The 20,970-nt window shown below is 39.9% G+C and overlaps 1 protein-coding gene across 3 annotated transcripts in view; it reads left to right on the forward strand.

Moving 5' to 3' along the window:
• The window catches only part of LOC126198548 (AP-5 complex subunit beta-1-like), a 153,104-nt gene extending 135,301 nt beyond the window's left edge, over positions 1 to 17,803 (forward strand). For 2 of the 3 annotated variants that reach the window (XM_049934969.1, XM_049934970.1), the window contains 2 exons: positions 15,261 to 15,431; positions 17,455 to 17,803. In XM_049934969.1, the coding sequence (XP_049790926.1) occupies positions 15,261 to 15,431; positions 17,455 to 17,615 (332 nt within the window). In that variant the 3' untranslated portion in view covers positions 17,616 to 17,803. Of the gene's footprint in view, positions 1 to 15,260; positions 15,432 to 17,454 lie in introns of those variants that run through there. The other variant, XR_007540085.1, reaches the window with a different exon arrangement.
• The last annotated feature ends 3,167 nt before the right edge of the window (positions 17,804 to 20,970 follow it).

The raw sequence follows: 20,970 nt of genomic DNA on the forward strand, positions 1-20,970 counted from the left end.
TGTCCACTCCAGTGGACATCTGTATTTTTCTTTTTGTAAATAGAAAATTTGAATAAAACTTTGTATTTTGTGATAATAGGCATTGTTCTTCACTATATAAACCCCATTTCAAAAAATTTTTCTCACCTGTTAATAATTCATGCATCATAGGGTTAAACTAGGCAAATATTGGGACAGTTCTGCTTGTCACAGCATATCACTAAAAAGGCCAAAGTGCACAGCAGTTTACCTCTCTCATGTAATTTATCAAACTCGTGTACATCATTGGCCACCACCTCCCCATTGAGGTCCCAGATGTGACCTTTCAGGCTTTCCCAACAGATGTGTTGCAAATACACTTCTCAGGTTTGTCGCTGGATCATATTCTGCAAATCCCACAAAATTTCATTGATATAACTGACATCTTCAGGTGGTGATTGATGTCACTGCTACAAGATGAAACTGATGATAATCAATATTTTGAACAAGTGGAAGGTGTCACCGTAGGAAGTCCTCTGTCTTCCATGGTGGCCAACTATTTTATGGAAGACTCTGAGAAAAAGCACTGCAGTTGGCAAGTTTCCAACCTTCCTGCTTCTGGCGGTATGTAGACAATACATTTGTGGTGTGGCCCCACAGAATAGAAATTACCTATGTTTTTCGAACATCTGAATTCGTACCATCTAAATATACAGTTCACCATGGAAGTGGTGAAAGATGGTTAGAAGAAAAGCCAACGTTACACTGGGACACAGTGTCCACAAACCAACTTGTGCAGAATTATATTTGCAGGCTACAAGCTGTCATCATCCTACACATTGTAGTGACTTACACTCTTAATACATAAACCACATGTGGTTTCAGATACCACCGACAGTCTGCCTGATGAGCTGCAACACCTAAGAACATCGTTCAAACAGAACGGCTATTCTGATTGACAGAATAGCCAAGCATTCTGTTCTAAGCAAATTCAGAGCAGGGATGTTAATAAAGATGTGGAGGCAACCATTGCAATGGTGTTTGCGCCGTATTTTGGCAGCGTGTCTTCAAGAATAGAAAAATCCTCAAGGGAAACGACATCAAGTGTGTGTTTTGGCCACCAGAAAATTTGAGGAATTTGTTGTGTACAGTCAAAGGCAATCTGAACCTTAGGAAACGTGATGTAAATAAGATCTCATGCCATTGTGGGAAATCTTATGTTGGGCAAATGTATCAAACTTTTTTCAGAATGAGATTTTCACTCTGCAGTGGAGTGTGCGCTGATATGAAACTTCCTGGCAGATTAAAACTGTGTGCTGGACTGAGACTCGAATTTGTCAAAGGCAAAGGTCCCGAGTTCGAGCCTTGGTCTGGCAAACAGTTTTAATCTGCCAGGAAGTTTCGTGTCAAACTTTGCTGCAAGAATGTTATGTTGAACACCATCGTCAAACACGCCCGGGGAAACCTGATAAATCAGTGGTGGCGGAGCATTGCCTGGACATGGGGCATTGCATGTTGTATGAGAATACTGAAGTTTTATCCTCAGCATCATCTTTCTAGGATTATGTTCTTAAGGAGGCCATACTTATCCATATGGCAGATCTTACCAACAGTGGTTCAAGTTCTCAATTAAGCGCTGCCTGGAGTCCAGCACTGGCTACGATTAAATTAAAACAGAAGAAACAATAACTTGCAAATCATGAAAAGACACAGTGCGCTGCTGAGATTTAATTCAGCTTTTAACCACAGGAGCATCCAACGGCACAGTCTTTGCCCACTGCACACTCGCGGAAGGCCTTTCTGCGCCTCCTGGCAGCAGGCCCAATGAGACACAAGGGGGAGTGTAAAATCCCCAGGATCTTAGCCTCATGGGGGGCTCAACTGTCTCAAGGGATCGGATTCCCAAGGGTGCTCAGTTGACAAATATCAGACTACTATTGTAAGATAAATTCTGTATATTATAAAAAATAAAAGAACATTACCCCAACAGCAGCCTAGCAATCTAGCTCTTGCTCTCCACTTCAGCTATTGACATTTGTGATTCTTATAGGCCAATTACATGCAGTTCTGTTTCATGTTGAATCTTAAGTGCATGATATATACTGTAGACATCATCTGCTTAAACCACCTTGCAATGAAATCGAAAATGCACTTCTATAAAATATTTTTGGAATCCTACCAAAACGTTTCCCCAACAAATGTACATGGCAACAGCTGGGAAACATTGTTAAAATTTGATAGGATTGCCAACAACATTCAAAAATAATGCCTTACTGATTCCATTTATGGGGTGATTTTACTTGAAATAGACTGAAAATATTTTGCATTCAAGAGTAAACAAAAATAAAAGATTGTGTATTTGTATATAACTGCTCTGGAAGTACAGTAAAAGCAAGGAAATTAAATGACATAAAAGTGATACATTGGCCATGCTACTTACATGGGAGCTTTCATATTACTTGATGAGATGTTATTTCGTGGTTAAAGAGGCTTGCCTTCAGAAATTCATCTCACAAAAGTGGAGGTCCAATAATGGAAATTTTCTCAAAACATTAGAGCTCTTTGGTCATTACGATGCAATTCTTGCAAAACGCATTAACAGTCAAGATGCACAAGAAGTTGGAAAGTGTTTGCAAGTGCATTATCTGTCGAATGATCCGGGGAATGAATTTATTTCTAGTTGTACCCATCATGTCACAAATGCCATCTTGGAACAAGAGAGGAAGGAGAAATATTATTCAACTATTGTTGATACAACTTCTGATTCAAATCATACTGGGCAGAAAACATTCATCGTGCATTATATTTACTTCAGTAAGGAAATTTGCTAGTATGAAATAAATTGTGTGCTTTTGGCATTCCTAGATTGTAATCAGAAAAGATGAATTGTTGCTCCGCATTTAATTCGATGAATACTTCTGAAACACTCAGTTCCTATCAGTAAATTGTGCAGACAAGGTTATGGTAATGGAAGTAAGATGAGAGGGTCATATAAAGGAGCTCGTGCACATTTTCTTCATAGAATCCTCTTGCAAAATTTTTTCTGTATGCTTGCCAGAGCTTTGGAGCAGAGAGTTGTAATAAAGCATTTACATTTTTTTGGAGTGATTCAACTTCTTACAACCTGTTCAGTTGCAGTCCACAATGATGGGCAAACGCTGAAACAGTGTGTTGGAAGTTCCTTATATTTCATGTCTGATATCCATTGGAGTGTTCGGATTGACGCCTTACAGTAAGTGGTATAGGTTTTTTTGAATTATGTGAGCTCTTTCAAGCGTTTAACTGTGACAACTACCTAGCTAAAGTTGTTGGTATTAATTGACTAGAGAAACAAATTAGTAAAAGCTCGAAATACTACCATAGCTTTTGAGGTAAAACACGTTGAGACCGCATTAAATAGCTTAAACTATCATCGTGAGAATTGGGACACTCTTGTCCCTGAAACTTAAGCTCTTGCCAGTGTAATTAATATAGGTCCTGCATTTCCTGAGGTGCACATTGTGAAGAAGAAATAGTTTCTTTATGAAACCAGGGAGTAAGTGACAAATGTGAATTCAGAAGATTTGTTAAAGATAAATGTTTTTATGTCATTATTGACATTCTAATGTCCAGCTTGATGACCCTTTAGGAAGATTTTAGATGAAACATATGGATTTTTATGGAAATAATCGAAATTGACTGACAGTCAGGTTGCTGAGGCATGTAAGTTAGTTATTAGTGAGTATCAAATTGGTGTTACAAAAGATTTGGAAGAAGAAATTAAATATCAGAAAATAATTCATACTTAAAACTTTGACTACATTACTTTGGAACTATCAGACCTCTTGAGTAAGTTGCTCTAGTTTAAAATTTCTGAATTTATGTGTTGCTATGCTTATCTCCTACACTCTTCCAGCAGCAAATGTAGCTGAAGCTGTAGCATTCAGCACCTTGACTTGTGATGAAAATTGTCGCAGATAACTGTGCATCAACAATGTCTCATAGATTTAGGGACCTTGCCACTGAATGTAATTTGGCAAGACAACTATATTTTGATGCTATAATTCTAACAGTCACTAAAGGAAAGGCTTGCAAAGCGCCATTGACAGTGTTATGGGCAAGCAGGTTATAATATGCTACATGTTGCACAATTCATTGCAGTTTACATGCAAGCTTACTGATGTCTGTTTACTGAAATGTGTAGGAATGCCAGTGGACTATCTGGAACTGAACACTCCATATCGCAATATTACTGGCGACTTAGAAATCAGTATATATTTAGCTTTTTGTTTCAGAGTGAAGTTAAATTAAACCAATTCATGAAATAAAGTTAAATGGCACATACATAAGTTTACAATAATTCATTATTGAATAACATCTGAAGTCAAACTTGTAAGAAGTAAGTTTATCAGTCATATCAGTTTTCTGTGTTGCAGTGTTGGTCTCAGTCGAGCTGTCATCCAGTCCTGGGTTTCTAATCACTGTCTTTGTCATTACTTTTCAAACCAATATTTAGTACTATACTTTCAGTCTCCTATTCCGTGAAAGCGCCATGCTGCTGCTGTTCTTTCTCGATATGAGGTCATCCAATAAGGCTGGCGAGTTTGACTGGTATGTGTTGTCAGTGTTTACACCTGCTTACAGTGCTTACCACAATATCTTACAAATAACTTTCTGGGGACAGCAACCACAGTTCCATATTATGAAGAACAATAACAATGCTCAATAACAATCCAATTATCATAAAAATTATAACAATTAAAAATTCAAGAATGATTAGGTGTTACCGAAAGTCGCATAGCTGTATGAAGGTGTTTTATTCACAACTACCGGTTTCACATCAATATAGATGCATCTTCAGGTTTATAATGGTTATATTTTCATAAAGTAGATGGACAGTTAAGTAGCTCCAGTTTTCAGGAAGTTATTTACGTAAAAAGTCAAACCACAATGGTGGGTTGTCATAATAAAATTGAGTACACCCAAAAGATGCTTCTCAGTATATACATGACTGTTGAATGATCCCAGGCCAGATAATACTGCATAGGTTACATTATGAGGCCTGTTAAGACAGCAATTGTATAAACCGACGTTTTAAGTTTTACTTCTGCCATATTGCAAATACGCCAAAGTGGTGTAAGCAGCCCATGGAGGCTAGCAGTATACAGCTGCTTACTACACATCAGCTTGTTAGCAATATGGCGAGACTACACACATTTTAAGTTTTACTTCATTGGTTTATACAGTTACTGTTTAACAGATCTTGTATTATATCCTACGTGGTGTTATCCGACCTGGCTTATGCAACAGTCTTGCTTTGTACATTTTGAGACGCCTCTTTCGGATGCACTCAATTTTATTATGACAACCCACCATTGTGCTTTGATTATTGACAAGGATAACTTCCTGAGAACTTGGGCTGCTTAACTGCTCATCTACATTATGGTAATATAACCATTATAAACTTGAAGAAGCATCTATACTGACTTAAAACCGGTAGTTGCGAATAAAGCATCTTCATACAGCTATGTGGCTTTTGGAAACACCTCATCATTATTGACTTTTTAATTGTTGTAATTTTTATGACAATTTGATTGGTTATTGAGTGTTGACTGTTGTTATTGTTATTCATCCACAGTATCTTGCCAGTATGTTGCCACCTAGCAAAGAGTTATCACTACAAAGTGTGTCCGCTTGTGAACTGCGCTCTGTCATTTACTTTTTAACAGGAAAACAACTATCCACTGTTGATATCCATCTATAGGGAAGGTTGTATGGGCATTTAAATCATTCGATGTTGGCGTGTGCAGTATGTGGGAGGGCGCGAAGAATGTATATGACGAACAGCACACAGAGAGGCCCACAATAGTGATATGAGCATAGGACCCGACCTATACAGCATTAGTTCATTAGTTTGGAAAAACTTGTCACATTACCAAAAATGCATGGAAAAAACATGGTGACTATATAGAAAAGTGACAGAAGCACTGCACACTGTCAATAAAATTAATTCAACATGATAAACTGTTTTTTAATATAAAGCAGGGAAACTTACTTATTGGGCACCCCTTGTGTTTAACCTTTGCACTCTTTCATGATGCATCCAATTGGTGTTCTAGTTCATCCAAAACCATAGTGCGAAATTGGAGATATGATTTATGACAATTTTTTGTTTTACTGCATTCCAAATGATGTTGATTGTGATAGAACATGATACAAGGTGTATCACTTCTGAAATAACAGATGGCTTGAAATTAAACATTGTCATTAATAAAGCAATGACCAGTAATGTGTTTTTGAACTTGTACTGGAATGAAGGAAAGTGTATATTGTTATAAAAGTTCTGGAAGGACTTCACTGCAAAATGAATGTGAAATTTAGAGCACAACCTTAGCAATGGAAAAATTATGCAAGTCTGCTACAAACTGTTTTCTTTCTATGAAATTATTTTAATTAAATATAATGAAAATTGCAAATATATATTGTAAATTTGTAACTACTGCAATCTATTCTCATTCTGGTTGAAAATGTGTTTGGAAATGAGAAATGTGAATGCAGAAGGTGTGCTTCGAAAAAAATTATGCACTGAAGGAAGGAAATTTAACTTTCTGTGTCAGTTCTGTAAGAAGTCTGTCATTCCTCACATCTGTAGAAAAACAATGTTACACGTTTTAACACCAGATACTAAGTAAACAAATTTCAAGAAGATATTCTGTGACTTATAATAACGAACAAACTTTAGTAATTCATTGTTTCTGTGGTAAAAATCACAGCTAAAATGGAAGTATCTAAAATCTGAGTGATGATCACTGGCTTCTGTATAGAAAAAGAAGCATTTGCAGATGCTGTATTATTGATGGGTATGTTTATGGTCACATCTTGTGCGACATCAGAAAAATTAGGAACAGTTACTCTTTATAAACCTGCACGTACACCTTCTGCTCTGCATAGGAAAACTTCAAGTGATTTCTTTGGAGGTATCTGCTTTCTAAGCGCAATGCAGTAACACATCACAGACTTTATAACTTCCATGAATGTTCACAGGCTGTGAAATATAGGATAACGCTGCATCCAATATGCAGCTGAACTTAGTGCTGTTTGTAGTTGCTCAGTGCTACATGATTCAGTATTTTGTGCCATGAACAGCTGTTAGCTTGCTTTAATTCTGCCGACAATATCTTGTGCAAAATATTGTATGATAGTATAAATTATATTTGTAAACATATGTTGAGTGCTTAGTAAGAAATTATGATTATCCTATTTTTCATCCTAATGAGTATCTTTTGTTTATCTCCTTCCTGAATTGTGTTGTTTAAATCAAACCTTTTCTAAAATAAAGTAAAATTGAATTGCTGTATTTGGACATGGAGGCCAATCACACACCCTTCCTCAAGCCCAGTCCAGGCTCTCAGCAACCCTGCCCATCAGGGGGCACTATAAGTGCTGCTTTCCTTCAGCTGCCTGCTCCTGACCTGATGAATTTCAACACCATCACGCAATTATCGTCAGTTGCAACTTGTAGCACTGACAACAGCATCTACCACAACCTGAAGATTTTGAACAGTTGTATCGAAGTATTGTGGGAGCTGTACAGTAGGTCTGGTGGCAAACCCAAGAAGTGTATTTGCAACAGATATGTTGGGAAAGCCAGAAAAGCCACAACATTATTACATGGATTACTGTTTGGTTCAAGATACTGTATGATGTAACTTTTTTACTTTTGAATCACTGCATAGTTTTCTGTGTTGTTGCCATTATTTTGGCATACAGCTTGTCGTCTGCAACTGTATGAATGGCTGTTATTAACATGTATCAGAATGTGAACTGCATATGTCAGTGTTCTAGTATTAGGAATTGTGGTTTTGATGTGAACACAGTCGTGGTAGGCACTAGGGTATATTGTAACGTGTCGTATACTCATGTTAGTTGATCATCTTGTGGATGGTCTAAAAACACACAAAAACATAACTTATCACCTTGGCAGTAATTCAAAACACTATGCAGTCTTGCTATTTGCATGTGTCGCTAGTTTTCAGTGTAGCCTTTTGTCTGCAGTAATTCTCGTCTAATGCTAGCTTCTGTTATAACCTGTTGTGTACATCAGTTTCAATATTCGTGGGATGGTGGTTTGTATTTATGAAGTGTTCTATGAGAGTGGAATGTGTTCTGTCACACTTCAGAGCTATCATGTGCTCTGTGTACCTTATCCCAAAGTTTCTGCTTGTTTGTCCTATGTATTGGTATTGACAGGAGTTGTGCATAAGTTAGTACTTTCCTACATTGCTGAATTTGTGTGGAGTTCTTTCGTCTTTGTTGTACTCTGTCATTTGTTCTGAATGCTATTGGGATCCCTTGCTTCTTCAATATATTTGCAATGCTATGTAGTATTTTATTTTTGTATGTTAGACTGTACCATTTAGTTCTTTATTCTGACAGGGTGTCATGTGCTGTGTTGTCTGTGTGTTCTGTCTCTCTGTTTTCAGACTGGTCAGTTGTGCACTTAAGTTGGTCTCCAATATCAGTATCTTTCTTTTATATTGTTGTTGAGCTTGTTTATGGTATCTTTTTTGCATTCATTTTCAACAGCAATTTGATTATATTTAGTTTGTGTGTGTGATTTTTAGTTTTGAGAGGTATTTTGTTTATTCCATGGAGCATGTGTTTGAAACTGGCTTATTTGAGCTCTCATGTGGTTGGATGAGCTATGGGTAACAGTGGTTGTGGATGTAGGTTTTCTGTAGACAGAAAATTAATGTTGGTTGTTGTCTCTTGTAATTGTAAGTTCCAGGCAATTTAGTTTCTTGTTTCTTTCGGTTTCCATTGTGAAGTGTATTTATGGGTTTACTGTGTTGATGTTACTTTGTCGCTCTTATGTTTTAGTTTGTGTTTCATCTATGAGAAAGATTATGTCATCCATATATCAGTACCATTGTATTATATTGTACCCTTCATGTTTCAACAACCTTCCAGGAATTCCTTACCTTCAACTTGGCCTCACCATCCTTCCCCAGCTACCTCCCTAAGAACACTAACCTTTCAGCAGAAGAAAGCACAGCCAAACACAACCTTAAACCAGATCCTGACCTAATCATCCTCCCTGCAGAAAAATGTTACACCACTGTCATGAGGAGTCACAGTAACTGCCTGGCAGAAGACTTTCACCAACTGGCTGACACCTCTACCTACAAGATCTACAAGAGTGATCCCATCCCAGAAGTCCAACAGAACCTCCAATCTCTACTAAAACCCATAGGCACTTACCTCTCCAAAGAGCCCATCTTCATCCTTATCCCAACACCCTGCACTGCCACCATCTACATGCTCCCACAAATCCACAGACCCAACAATCGTGGACACTACATTGTAGCTGGCTATTGTATTCCCACTGAAAGAATTCATGCTCTTGATGAGTACCACCTCCAACCAAAGGTGTGAAACCAATGTCCCACATAAAAGATACTAACCATTTTATTCACTGACTCTCCACCCTCCCCAGACCTGGATCCCTCCTCATCACAGTTGATGCCCTGTCCCTATACACAAACATCCCTCGTGCCCATGGCTTTGCTGCTGTCAAACAGTACCTCTTCCAATGTGCTTCAGATCCCAAACCCACACTCCCATTTCTTATACACCTTACCAACTATATCTGGGCATACAAACAAGTATGCAGCACAGTCATGGGCATCCACATGGACACTCCTATGCCAAGCTGTTTATGGCCCACCTAGAGGAAACCTTCCCAAAACTCCCAACCCCTGGTCTGGTTCAGGTTCATGATGACATTTTCATGATCTGGACTCAGGGCCAAATACCATGATAATATTTTCATGATCTGGACTCAGGGCCAAAACACCCTACCCTCATTCCTTCACAATCTCAGCATTTTCTCTCCAAGCCACTTCACTTGGCCCTACTGGATGTTGATATCCACATCTCTGATGGATCTGTCCATAACTCTATCTACATTAAAACAGTACCTGCATTTTGGCAGCTGCCATCCCTTCCACAAAAAAAAAAAAAAAATCTGTCACATACAACTTGGCCACACATGGACAAAGTATCTGCAGTGACAAAAACTCTCTTGCCCAGTATGCTGAAGTTTTCACGAAGGCCTTCACAGGCAAGCACAATCTCCCATAGTCCACAAACAGCTTTCCCTTGCCTTATCCTTCCACAACTCCCAAGAATCAACTACAAAGTAGCAGTCCTCTGTCATCCAGATTGGAACAGCTGAAACAGACCCCCCCCCCCCCCCCCCCACCAGGGCTATTATTATCTCTCATCATGGGCTGAAATGAGGTATATCCTATCCAAGATCCTTCCCACCCCTCCTGAAGTGATGTTCTCTCACCCACCCGATCTAAACAACACTGCTTTGTCGCTATGCCCCTCCTACTCCCAAAAGTTTGCCCCTTAGATCATATCCCTGTGGAACACAAAGGTGCAAGACCTGCCTGAAGCACCCAACCAGCATCTGCATCTACATCTACATGGATACTCTGCAAATCACATTCAAGTGCCTGGCAGAGGGTTCATCAAACTACCTTCACGATTCTCTATTATTCCAATCTCGTATAGCGCGCGGAAAGAATGAACACCTGTATCTTTCTGTACGAGCTCTGATTTCACTTATTTTATCATGGTGATCATTCCTCCCTATGTAGGTCGGTGTCAACAAAATATTTTCGCATTCAGAGGAGAAAGTTGGTGATTGGAATTTCGTGAGAAGATTCTGTCGCAACGAAAAACGCCTTTCTTTTAATGATTTCCAGCCCAAATCCTGTATCATTTCTGTGACACTCTCTCCCATATTTTGCGATAATACAAAACATGCTGCCCTTCTTTGAACTTTCTCAATGTACTCCATCAGTCCTATCTGGTAAGGATCCCACACCACGCAGCAATATTCTAAAAGAGGACGGACAAGCCTAGTGTAGGCAGTCTTCTTAGTAGGTCTGTTACATTTTCTAAGTGTCCTGCCAATAAAACGCAGTCTTTGTTTAGCCTTCCCCACAACATTTTCTACATGTTCCTTCCAATTTAAGTTGGTCGTAATTGTAATACCTAGATATTTAGTTGAATTTATTGCTTTTAGATTAGACTGATTTATCGTGTAACTGAAGTTTAATGAGTTCCTTTTAGCACTCGTTTGGATGACCTCACACTTTCTGTTATTTAGGGTCAACTGCCACTTTTTGCACCATTCAGATATCTTTTCTAAATTGTTTTGCAGTTTGTTTTGGTCTTCTGATGACGTTATTAGTCGATAAACGACAGCGTCATCTGCAAACAACCGAAGACAGCTGCTCAGATTGTCTCCAAACTCGCGTATCTAGATGAGGAACAGCAAAGGGCCTATAACACTACCTTGGGAAACGCCAGAAATCACTTCTATTTTACTCGATGACTTTCCATCAATTACTACGAACTGTGACCTCTCTGACAGGAAATCAAAAATCTCAGTCACATAACTGAGATTATATTCCATAAGCATGCAATTTCACTACGAGCCGCTTGTGTGGTGCAGTGTCAAAAGCCTTCTGGAAATCCAGAAATACGGAATAAATCTGAAATCCCTTGTCAATAGCACTCAACACTTCATGTGAATAAAGAGCTAGTTGTGTTTCACAGGAACGATGTTTTCTAAACCCATGTTGACTATGTGTCAATAGACCATTTTCTTCGAGGTAATTCATAATATTCGAATGCAATATATGTTCCAAAATCCTGCTGCATATCAACATTAATGATATGGGCCTGTAATTTAGTGGATTACTCCTATTACCTTTCTTGAATGTTGGTGTGACCTGTGCAACTTTCCAGCCTTTGGGTATATGATTGTCAAGTATGGAGCTAATACATCATCATACTCTGAAAGGAACCTAATTGGTATACAGTCTGGACCAGAAGACTTGCTTTTTTTAAGTGATTTAAGTTGCTTCACTATTCCGAGGATATTTACTTCTACGTTACTCATGTCAACAGCTGTTCTCCATTCGAATTCTGGAATATTTCCTTCGTCTTCTTTTGTGAAGGCATTTTGGAAGGCTGTGTTTAATAACTCTGCTTTGGCAGCACTGTCTTCGATAGTATCTCCATTGATATCATGCAGAGAAGGCATTGATTGTTTCTTGCCGCTAACATACTTCACATACGACCAGAATCTCTTTGGATTTTCTGCCAGGTTTCGAGACAAAGTTTCATTGTGGAAACTGTTATAGGCATCTCGGATTGAAGTCCGTGCTAAATTTCTAGCTTCTGTAAAAGATTGCCAATCTTGGGAATTTTGCATGTTTAAATTTGGCATGTTTGTTTCGTTGTGTCTGCAACATTTTCCTAACCCGTTTTGTGTACCAAGGAGGATCAGCTCCATTGTTTGTTAATTTATTTGGTATAAATCTCTCAGTTGCTGCCGATACTATTTCTTTCAATTTAAGCCACATCTGGTCTACACTTATATTGTTAATTTGGAATGAGTGGAGTTAGTCTCTTAGGAAGGCGTCAAGTGAATTTTTATCTGCTTTTTTGAATAGGTATATTTTTCGCTTATTTTTCAAAGATGTGGGGATTATAATATTCAACCTCGCTACGACAACTCTGAGTTTACTAATCCCTGAATCAGTTTTGATGTTCGTTATTAACTCAGGACTATTTGTTGCTAAGAGGTCAAGTGTGTTTTCACAACCGTTTACTATTCGGGTGGGCTCATGAACTAACTGCTCAAAATAATTTTTTAGAGAATGCGTTAAGAGCGATTTCGGATGATATTTTATGCGTACTTCCAGAATTAAACATGTATTTTCGCCAACATATCGAGGGTAAATTAAAGTAACCACCAACTATTATCGTATGAGTCGGGTACGTGTTTGAAATCAAACTCAAGTTTTCTTTGAACCTTTTAGCAACTGTATCATCTGAATTGGGAGGTCGGTGAAGGGATCCAATTATTATTTTATTCTCATTGCCAACAATAACCTTTGCCCATACTAACTCACAGGAAGAATCTACTTCAATTTCGCGACAAGATAAACTACTTCTGACAGCAACAAACATGCCACTGCCAACCGTGTTTAGCCTATCCTTTTGGAACACCATTAGGTTCTTCGCAAAAATTTTGGCTGAGCTTATATCCGGCTTTAGCCAGCTTTTAGTGCCTATAACAATTTGAGCACCAGTGCTTTCTATTAGCACTTGGAGCTCTGGTACTTTCCCAACGCAGCTACGACAATTTACAACTGTTATACCAATGGTTCCTGTATCTATGTTCTTCCTGTGTTCAGCCTGCGCCCTTTGTGACTGAAGCCCTTCTTGTGTTTTCCCAAGACCCTCTAGCCTAAGAAAACTTCCCAGTCCACGCCACACAGCACCTGCTCCCGGGTAGCTGCCTCCTGCATGTAGTGGACACCTGGCCTATTCAGCAGAACCCGAAACCCAACCTCCCTTTGGTGCAAGCTGAGAAATGTGCAGCCTTCACGGTCATAGAACTGTCTAAGCTTCTGATTCAGACCCTCCACTCAGCTCTGTACCAGAGGTCTGCAATTGGTCCTGTCGACTATGCTGCAAATGATCAGCTCTGCTTTCATCTTGCAAGCAAGATTGGCAGCCTTTACCACTTCTGTTAGCCACTCGAAACCAGAGAGAATCTCTTCTGATCCAAAGTGACACACATCATTGGTACCGACGTGAGCAACCACCTGCAGTTGGCTGCACCCTGTGCTCTTTGTGGCATCTGGGAGGACCCTTTCCACATCTGGAATGACTCCACCCAGTAAGCACACGGAGTGCACATTGGCTTTCTTACCCTTCTTGTCAGAAGGGGCCCCATAATGCGCCTAACTTGGAGCTCCCAACTACCAATAATCCCACCCCCTGCGATTGCCCGGATTTTGCAGGCTGAGTGGTTTCCTCTGAAACAGGACAGGCGACTGCATCTAGCTCAGTGACAGTGTCAGCCACAGACAGCACCTGGAACCTGTTTGTCAGACAAACCGGGGAGGCCTTACGTGCAGCCGCCTGGGAAGTATTTCGCCGCCTGCTTCGCCCCAGGGTGACCTCCCACTCGACTACAGGTGAAGGGTCAGCCTCAGTGCGAGCAGTAACTGGGTTGGCCACCGGTGAGGACTGATCGGAGGACTCCGATGTGCTGGACATCCGTTGGATCCCCACGGCTGGCCCGTAACAGTGGTGCCCATCCACTGCAGCCTCAAGGTGTGTATCCAAAGCCATCACAGCCTGAAGCTGTGAGCGAAATGTCACCAATTCGGCTCGCATCCGCACACAACAATCGCAGTCCCTGTCCATACTAAAGACCGTGGAAAACTACCCCTATGCTGTCACAGGCTTATCCTACCCCATCAGATACCAGGACACCTATGAGAGCAGCCATGCCATATACCAACTCTGCTGCAAACACTGCACAGCCTTTATATGCCGATCTGACTACCAGCCAGCTGTCCACCAGGATGAGTGACCACCATCAAGCTGTTGCCAAGGACAAAGTTTGCAGCACATCCTTCACTTCTGTAATCATCCTGGTTCCAATCTCGAGCAGCTCTCTGGCCCCACACCGTCCACCCAATAGTTCTCCTCCCTCTGCTCTGTTGCCCCCTCCAAATTCACATCCCCACATCACCTTCAGCCTGTGTCATTCCTCGCTGACTCCAACAACTGTGCATCACGCACCTAGCTTGCAAATTTGCCACCCTCCCGCCCTCCCACTTTCCTAGCCACAAATCAACCTCACTTCAAGCCTCTAGCAACCCACCCTAACCCTTCTCCCTGCCTCCCTCTTATCTCTCCCTGTATCCACTCCTCATGACAGAAGGACAAGCAATGTTTCAATGGAATACCATGTTTCACACACCCTTGTGTTGAACAGGTAGATAAGATGATATTGTTAACTTTGTGTTATTTGAGGCTGTAAAATGTTATACTGATTTTCAGAATGTAAGATTCCTACTTAAGCAGTTGAATGTACAGACAAAGAGACAAATACTTGTGGATAAACAACAGGAATTACCAAATACATTGCAAATCCTTTATTAATGAAAATCAGGCAGCCCATGCCCTTTCTTTCTTTCTGTCCTTTCCATTCCTCTGCAGTCTCTGTCGTCTTTCTTTTCAGCCTTAGATCTGAAAGGGGAAATTGATGTCTCTGAAGCAATATCTTTCAGCTGCCTTTTTCAGAAATATTTTGTGTGTTCTTAATTTATTTCCATTAAGAATTAGTTTTAGAAAAACTTTAGTAACAAATATATTACAATGCATGTTATGTGGCACTGTAATGTAATAAACGCACATTATGGAATTTTTATTTCTAGATTCAGATCCTGCTGTAAAAAGCACCTTTCAAGAGAGATTATACAGTGCATTGTGGAGCGAACTAAAAGCATCATGTTGTGAGTCTGTCACAATTCTGTATGCTCCAAAAGAGAAAATTCTCAAAGAATTGGAAGAAAGACTGGGACCTTTTATAATACACAGCAAATCAGGTAAGAGCTGATCCATAAATTTCAGTGGAGTGACCTCATTATCCTCTCCCACATCCACACCCCACCCTTCAACTTTCAGGATTAATTTCTTTTCTGTAGCTTCCAACTAATCACACATTCTTCTGATAACAGTGTAAATTGTGTGCATTTGGCATTGTGCTCTCTATTTAGAGTAGTTTCAATTGACATAAATGATAGCTGTGGTGCACATGGGAATGTTGCAGTCTTGGAGACCATCTGTGTTATTATTTCATCACTGAGGTTTCAGTCAATATTCAGATACTGTGTTCAACAGTGAATGATACAGCAGTGAGAAGAAATGTCAGGGCGCAAAAAACTTCATTTCATCTACTAAAGTTAGTGATACTGACAGATAGGACCTTGATGCCTACAAAATGTGAAGAGTAACCAGTAAGCTTCATTAAAAATTATGGTCACATACCTCCCATTGGCTTCTAGACATTAACATCAGTAAAAAGAGTGACACAACGAGAAAGGGAGAGAGAAAGGAGGAGGAGGAAGGACGTTTGTGTTTAGATTCACAAAGGAGCTGTAGTATTTAGAGAAAAGATCATGTAACTGATCCCTTAGATTCAGCTTATATTAGTGCAAACATTTTGCATATGTTCCATAAAAACACGGGAGAACTGCCGGATATTAGTAACTTCCTGCCACGATATTAAATAGCGGAGCTCAGCGTGTACTCGCCAGTACTACTACAGTGGCATTCACCTGAAGATGGCCAGAAGACCCTGCGCCGAAATATCGTGGCAGGAAGTTACTGATATCCGGCAGTTCTCCCGTGTTTTTATGGAACAATCAGTACGCTGGGAAAGCTTTAAACATCACATTTTGCAGATGGACTCCCAGAGCAATGGAAGTGCCACATGTAGAATCCATAGGATGTGTATAAAAGTGGTGGATGCCAGACAACCGGTTCTCAAGTAAATATATTGTTTCTACTAAAAAAAAAAGGCAGTGATGATCTTGTGATTGGTGTTTATCAGATACTGGGCTACCAATTATAGGACCTTGAACCACAGCTTATCTTTCAGTACCCACACTGTGGCAACCATAGAAAACTGATCTTTTTTCATTTTTGACCAGTCATTGGTCCTTTTTGTGTTAGAATAATGGGAGCCCACACTGCTGCAAACCTGTTACGGAATTATTTGTCAGCTGTAGGAAGTTTCAACCACAATATCTCAGTGAAATGGCAAGTCATCCTTAACAAGCTTGCAAAACATCTTATAGGAACTGCGGTAAGGAAAGTTATGGCAGAGTGAAAATGCACCAGCTCTGGTGCCTGTGTTTTACATTCACATCCCATGCAACAGCTGCCTGTCCTTTCCCTACCTTCCCTCCACTCCCTACCCCTTTCCTCCCCTTACCTACCACAGCTGGCGCATTGTAGCTGTTCAGAAATGTGTGATTTTGTGTGCCTCTCTGTGACCCCACATTTTCATTTTCATTATTTTATAAGTATGATAATATCTTTGTCCTGTTCATTTTGTATTCTTTACATATGAAAATGTTAGTGATAATGAAAAAGATGCTTGTGGGGGATCTGAACTATGTTTAGCAGCACAGTCACATTTCAGACTTTTGACAAATCCAGTGAGCTACTGTTGCCAATACTGAGGGATTTCCTATAATTGTTCTATTTTGGATTCCACATCACTACAGTAATTGCCTTTTCCAGCACTGTAATTATAGCAGTTAGCAGCACATATTTTCTTGTGTGTGTGTGTGTTTTTTTTTTGTGTTTAATTTCAATGCATAAACGTAATGGTGTGTGACCTTCCAGAGAAGTGTTTCTGTTTACTGCCTTAATTTATAAAAGGTGAACTAGTATCTTGATAAGTGTAACTTTGAAGATTGTTGTCGGAAATTTGTAGTTAATAATAGTTTATATTGCACATTATTTTCACGAGAAAAAAGATGTCATAATAAAATTAATACATTAATATTGTTAATTTCCAGGTGTACTTAATCTTCCATGTGGTATTTAAATGTTTTTCAGATGGCAGTCATTACCATGTTGGAATTTATCTACCACCTCAGTATCATTTATTGGCAGAATTTCACATATGTGATGAAAAATCAGCTGTCACATTTCTAACAGAAGAAGCTTATATTATGGCACTAGCAGGGAATTTCTTTGAACAGTGGGGCCTGTGTTAAATACAGACTGTAACCTATGCATTGATGCAGTTTTGAGGAAGTATTGGAGGGAGAGAGAGAGAGACTAATTGTGATGCAGTTGAATGATCTGTTGTTGACCTTTTTTACTATTTTATTTATGAACTGTTTTACTTTAAATTTTATATGAACTGTTTTTATTGTTATGAGTATTAAAAGCATATGAGTTATATGTTGATATCAGTTGTAATTACAGTGCCTGATAATATTAAATATGTGGAAATTATTATGTTATGTCACGAAGTGAAAACCTCGCCTGTCTGTATGTCTGACAATGTATGGTCTGTCAAAAGAACAAAATCACACAACATGTCAAGGCGCTGCTAGGTACATTTATACTGCTTAGTCAGTGATTTGACTATGTCCACATGGATATTGTTGGCTCACTATCAACGACTGAAGGCTGCAGTTATAACCTTACAGTCATTCTAAATGACCAGGAGCATTACCTGTGGCATACATTACTGTGGAGACTGTGGCAAAAATATTTTTCAGGGGAGGGCATTGAGAATAACGACAGATCAAGGACGTCAATTTGAGGCATACGTCTTCAAAGCCCTTGCCACATTGTTAGGTGTCAAGCGAATGAGGAGCCCCACTTATTATCATGCAGCAAACAGTGTGGCGGAATGCCTGCACTGACAATTGAAATCAGCCCTTCGATGTCACGTGACAGACAAGTGGACAGAAATACTACTGATTGTTTTACTAGGATTACGAACAGCCTTCAAGCCTGGTCTCCAAGCCACAGTAACAGAGCTGGTGTATGGCCACTCATTACATCTGCCGTAATCTGTGCTTAGAAGAACTGGCTCACTAATCATGTGAACCAAAGCAAAGAGCTATTTTGCCAAACAGGCAGTTGTTTGGTCGTAACCCTGTTGATATCTCCATTACTTGAGGCTGTCTCTTTAGGTACTGGCGAGGAATTCATTTTCATGCTGAAAGAAAAACCGACATGGCTGGCACGGGAGTAATAGTCGTAGTTTTGACATGGTGCAGAACGTCGAAGCTGGCGCAGATGTACTGTTATGCATAATCACATTGGGTGTACCAGTTATATGCGGTTAAATCATGAAAAGATTTATTTCCACATATAAAGTAATTACACAGAAGTATGCAGTCTGCATAACATTCAATGTCCAAATGAGACAAAACGAGGAATAACCATAATGCAGCACTGAACCATAGAACTCTCATACAGTCTACACCATTGTACTGCGGAACATATATATTGGGTTTCTGTATGTCCATCCATGTGATTGGAGGTCTGGGGGACTTCGGCTATTCACTTATCTAAGAAAATGAAACATCTACAGCCATCCTTATAAGATGTCATTTGTTGTATTGCTACCAGTTTTGGTGCCTCAGTGCACCATCTTCAGACTTTTGCTTATGCTGAAGTAATTACACACCATCTGTATACACAGTGCATCAGTGGCCAACATCAACTAGTTTACGTAGGCTACTTGTAATTGCAGTGTTGTCGCTCCAACCATTAACAACCAATTGACTCAGTGAGTGAGTCAGTTGAAAGTTGGAGAGACATCATCAAGGTTACAAGTAGTCTGCGTAAAGCAGTTATAGGTGTAGGCCACTGATGCGTCGTGTATATGGATGGTGTTAATTAACCCCTTCAGCATCAGCTAAGACCTAAAGATGGTGACCTGAAGCACCTAAACTGGTAGCCATACAATAAATGACATCATAAGGATGGCTACAGATGTTTCATTTTCTTATGTATATAGTGGGAGTCACTGCAAATATATTCATTATATACTTCATGTTGGTGCTGCTGATGGTAATACTTCTTTTCCAGATTGTTGTCTGCAAAACCTAATTAGAATCAGTAATTGAAGACTTAAGAAGTTATAAATTTATGCCTTTATTTTATAACAGGAACATGTATTTGACAAAATATGTATGAGTACAGCACTGTCTTTGGACATTTTCACTTGCATCAATTTCGTACACACCTACTAGGATTATATATATATATATATATATATATATATATATATACGATCAAAGGCAGAGCCACATGTGAAAGCACCCACGTGATTTACCAACTGACCTGCCTACACTGTGATGCATTCTATGTGGGAATGACCAGCAACAAACTGTCCATTCGCATGAATGGACACAGGCAGACAGTGTTTGTAGGTAATGAGGATCACCCTGTGGCTAAACATGCCTTGGTGCACGGCCAGCACATCTTGGCACAGTGTTACACCGTCCGGGTTATCTGGATACTTCCCACCAACACCAACCATCCGAACTCCGGAGATGGGAACTTGCTCTTCAATATATCCTCTCTTCCCCTTACCCACCAGGCCTCAATCTCCGCTAATTTCAAGTTGCCGCCACTCATACCTCACCTGTCATTCAACATCATCTTTGCCTCTTCACTTCCGCCTCGACTGACATCTCTGCCCAAACTTTAAATATGTCTGCTTGTGTCTGTATATGTGTGGATGGAAATGTGTGTGTGTGTGCGCGAGTGTATACCTCCCCTTTTTTCCCCCTAAGGTAAGTCTTTCCGCTCCAGGGATTGGAATGACTCCTTACCCTCTCCCTTAAAACCCACATCCTTTCGTCTTTCCCTCTCCTTCCCCTCTTTCCTGATGAGGCAACAGTTTGTTGCGAAAGCTTGAATTTTGTGTGTGTGTTTGTGTTTGTTTGTGTGTCTATCGACCTGCCAGCGCTTTTGTTCGGTAAGTCACATCATCTTTGTCTGCTTGTGTCTGTATATGTGTGGATGGATATGTGTGTGTGTGCGCGAGTGTATACCCGTCCTTTTTTCCCCCTAAGGTAAGTCTTTCCGCTCCCGGGATTGGAATCACTCCTTACCCTCTCCCTTACAACCCACATCCTTTCGTCTTTCCCTCTCCTTCCCTCTTTCCTGATGAGGCAACAGTTTGTTGCGAAAGCTTGAATTTTGTGTGTATGTTTGTATTTGTTTGTGTGTCTGTCGACCTGCCAGCACTTTCATTTGGTAAGTCACATCATCTTTGTTATATATATATATATATATATATATATATATATATATATATATATATATATATATATATATAGGGAAACATTCCACGTGGGAATTACCCCTAAGGTAAGGAATTACCCCTAAGGTAAGTCTTTCCGCTCCCGGGATTGGAATGACTCCTTACCCTCTCCCTTAAAACCCACATCCTTTCGTCTTTCCCTCTCCTTCCCTCTTTCCTGATGAGGCTCTTTGCTGATGAGGCAACAGTTTGTTGCGAAAGATTGAATTTTGTGTGTATGTTTGTGTTTGTTTGTGTGTCTATCGACGTGCCAGCGCTTTCGTTTGGTAATATAT

This window comes from Schistocerca nitens, chromosome 8, assembly GCF_023898315.1.
Source record: "Schistocerca nitens isolate TAMUIC-IGC-003100 chromosome 8, iqSchNite1.1, whole genome shotgun sequence".
Taxonomy (NCBI): domain Eukaryota; kingdom Metazoa; phylum Arthropoda; class Insecta; order Orthoptera; family Acrididae; genus Schistocerca; species Schistocerca nitens.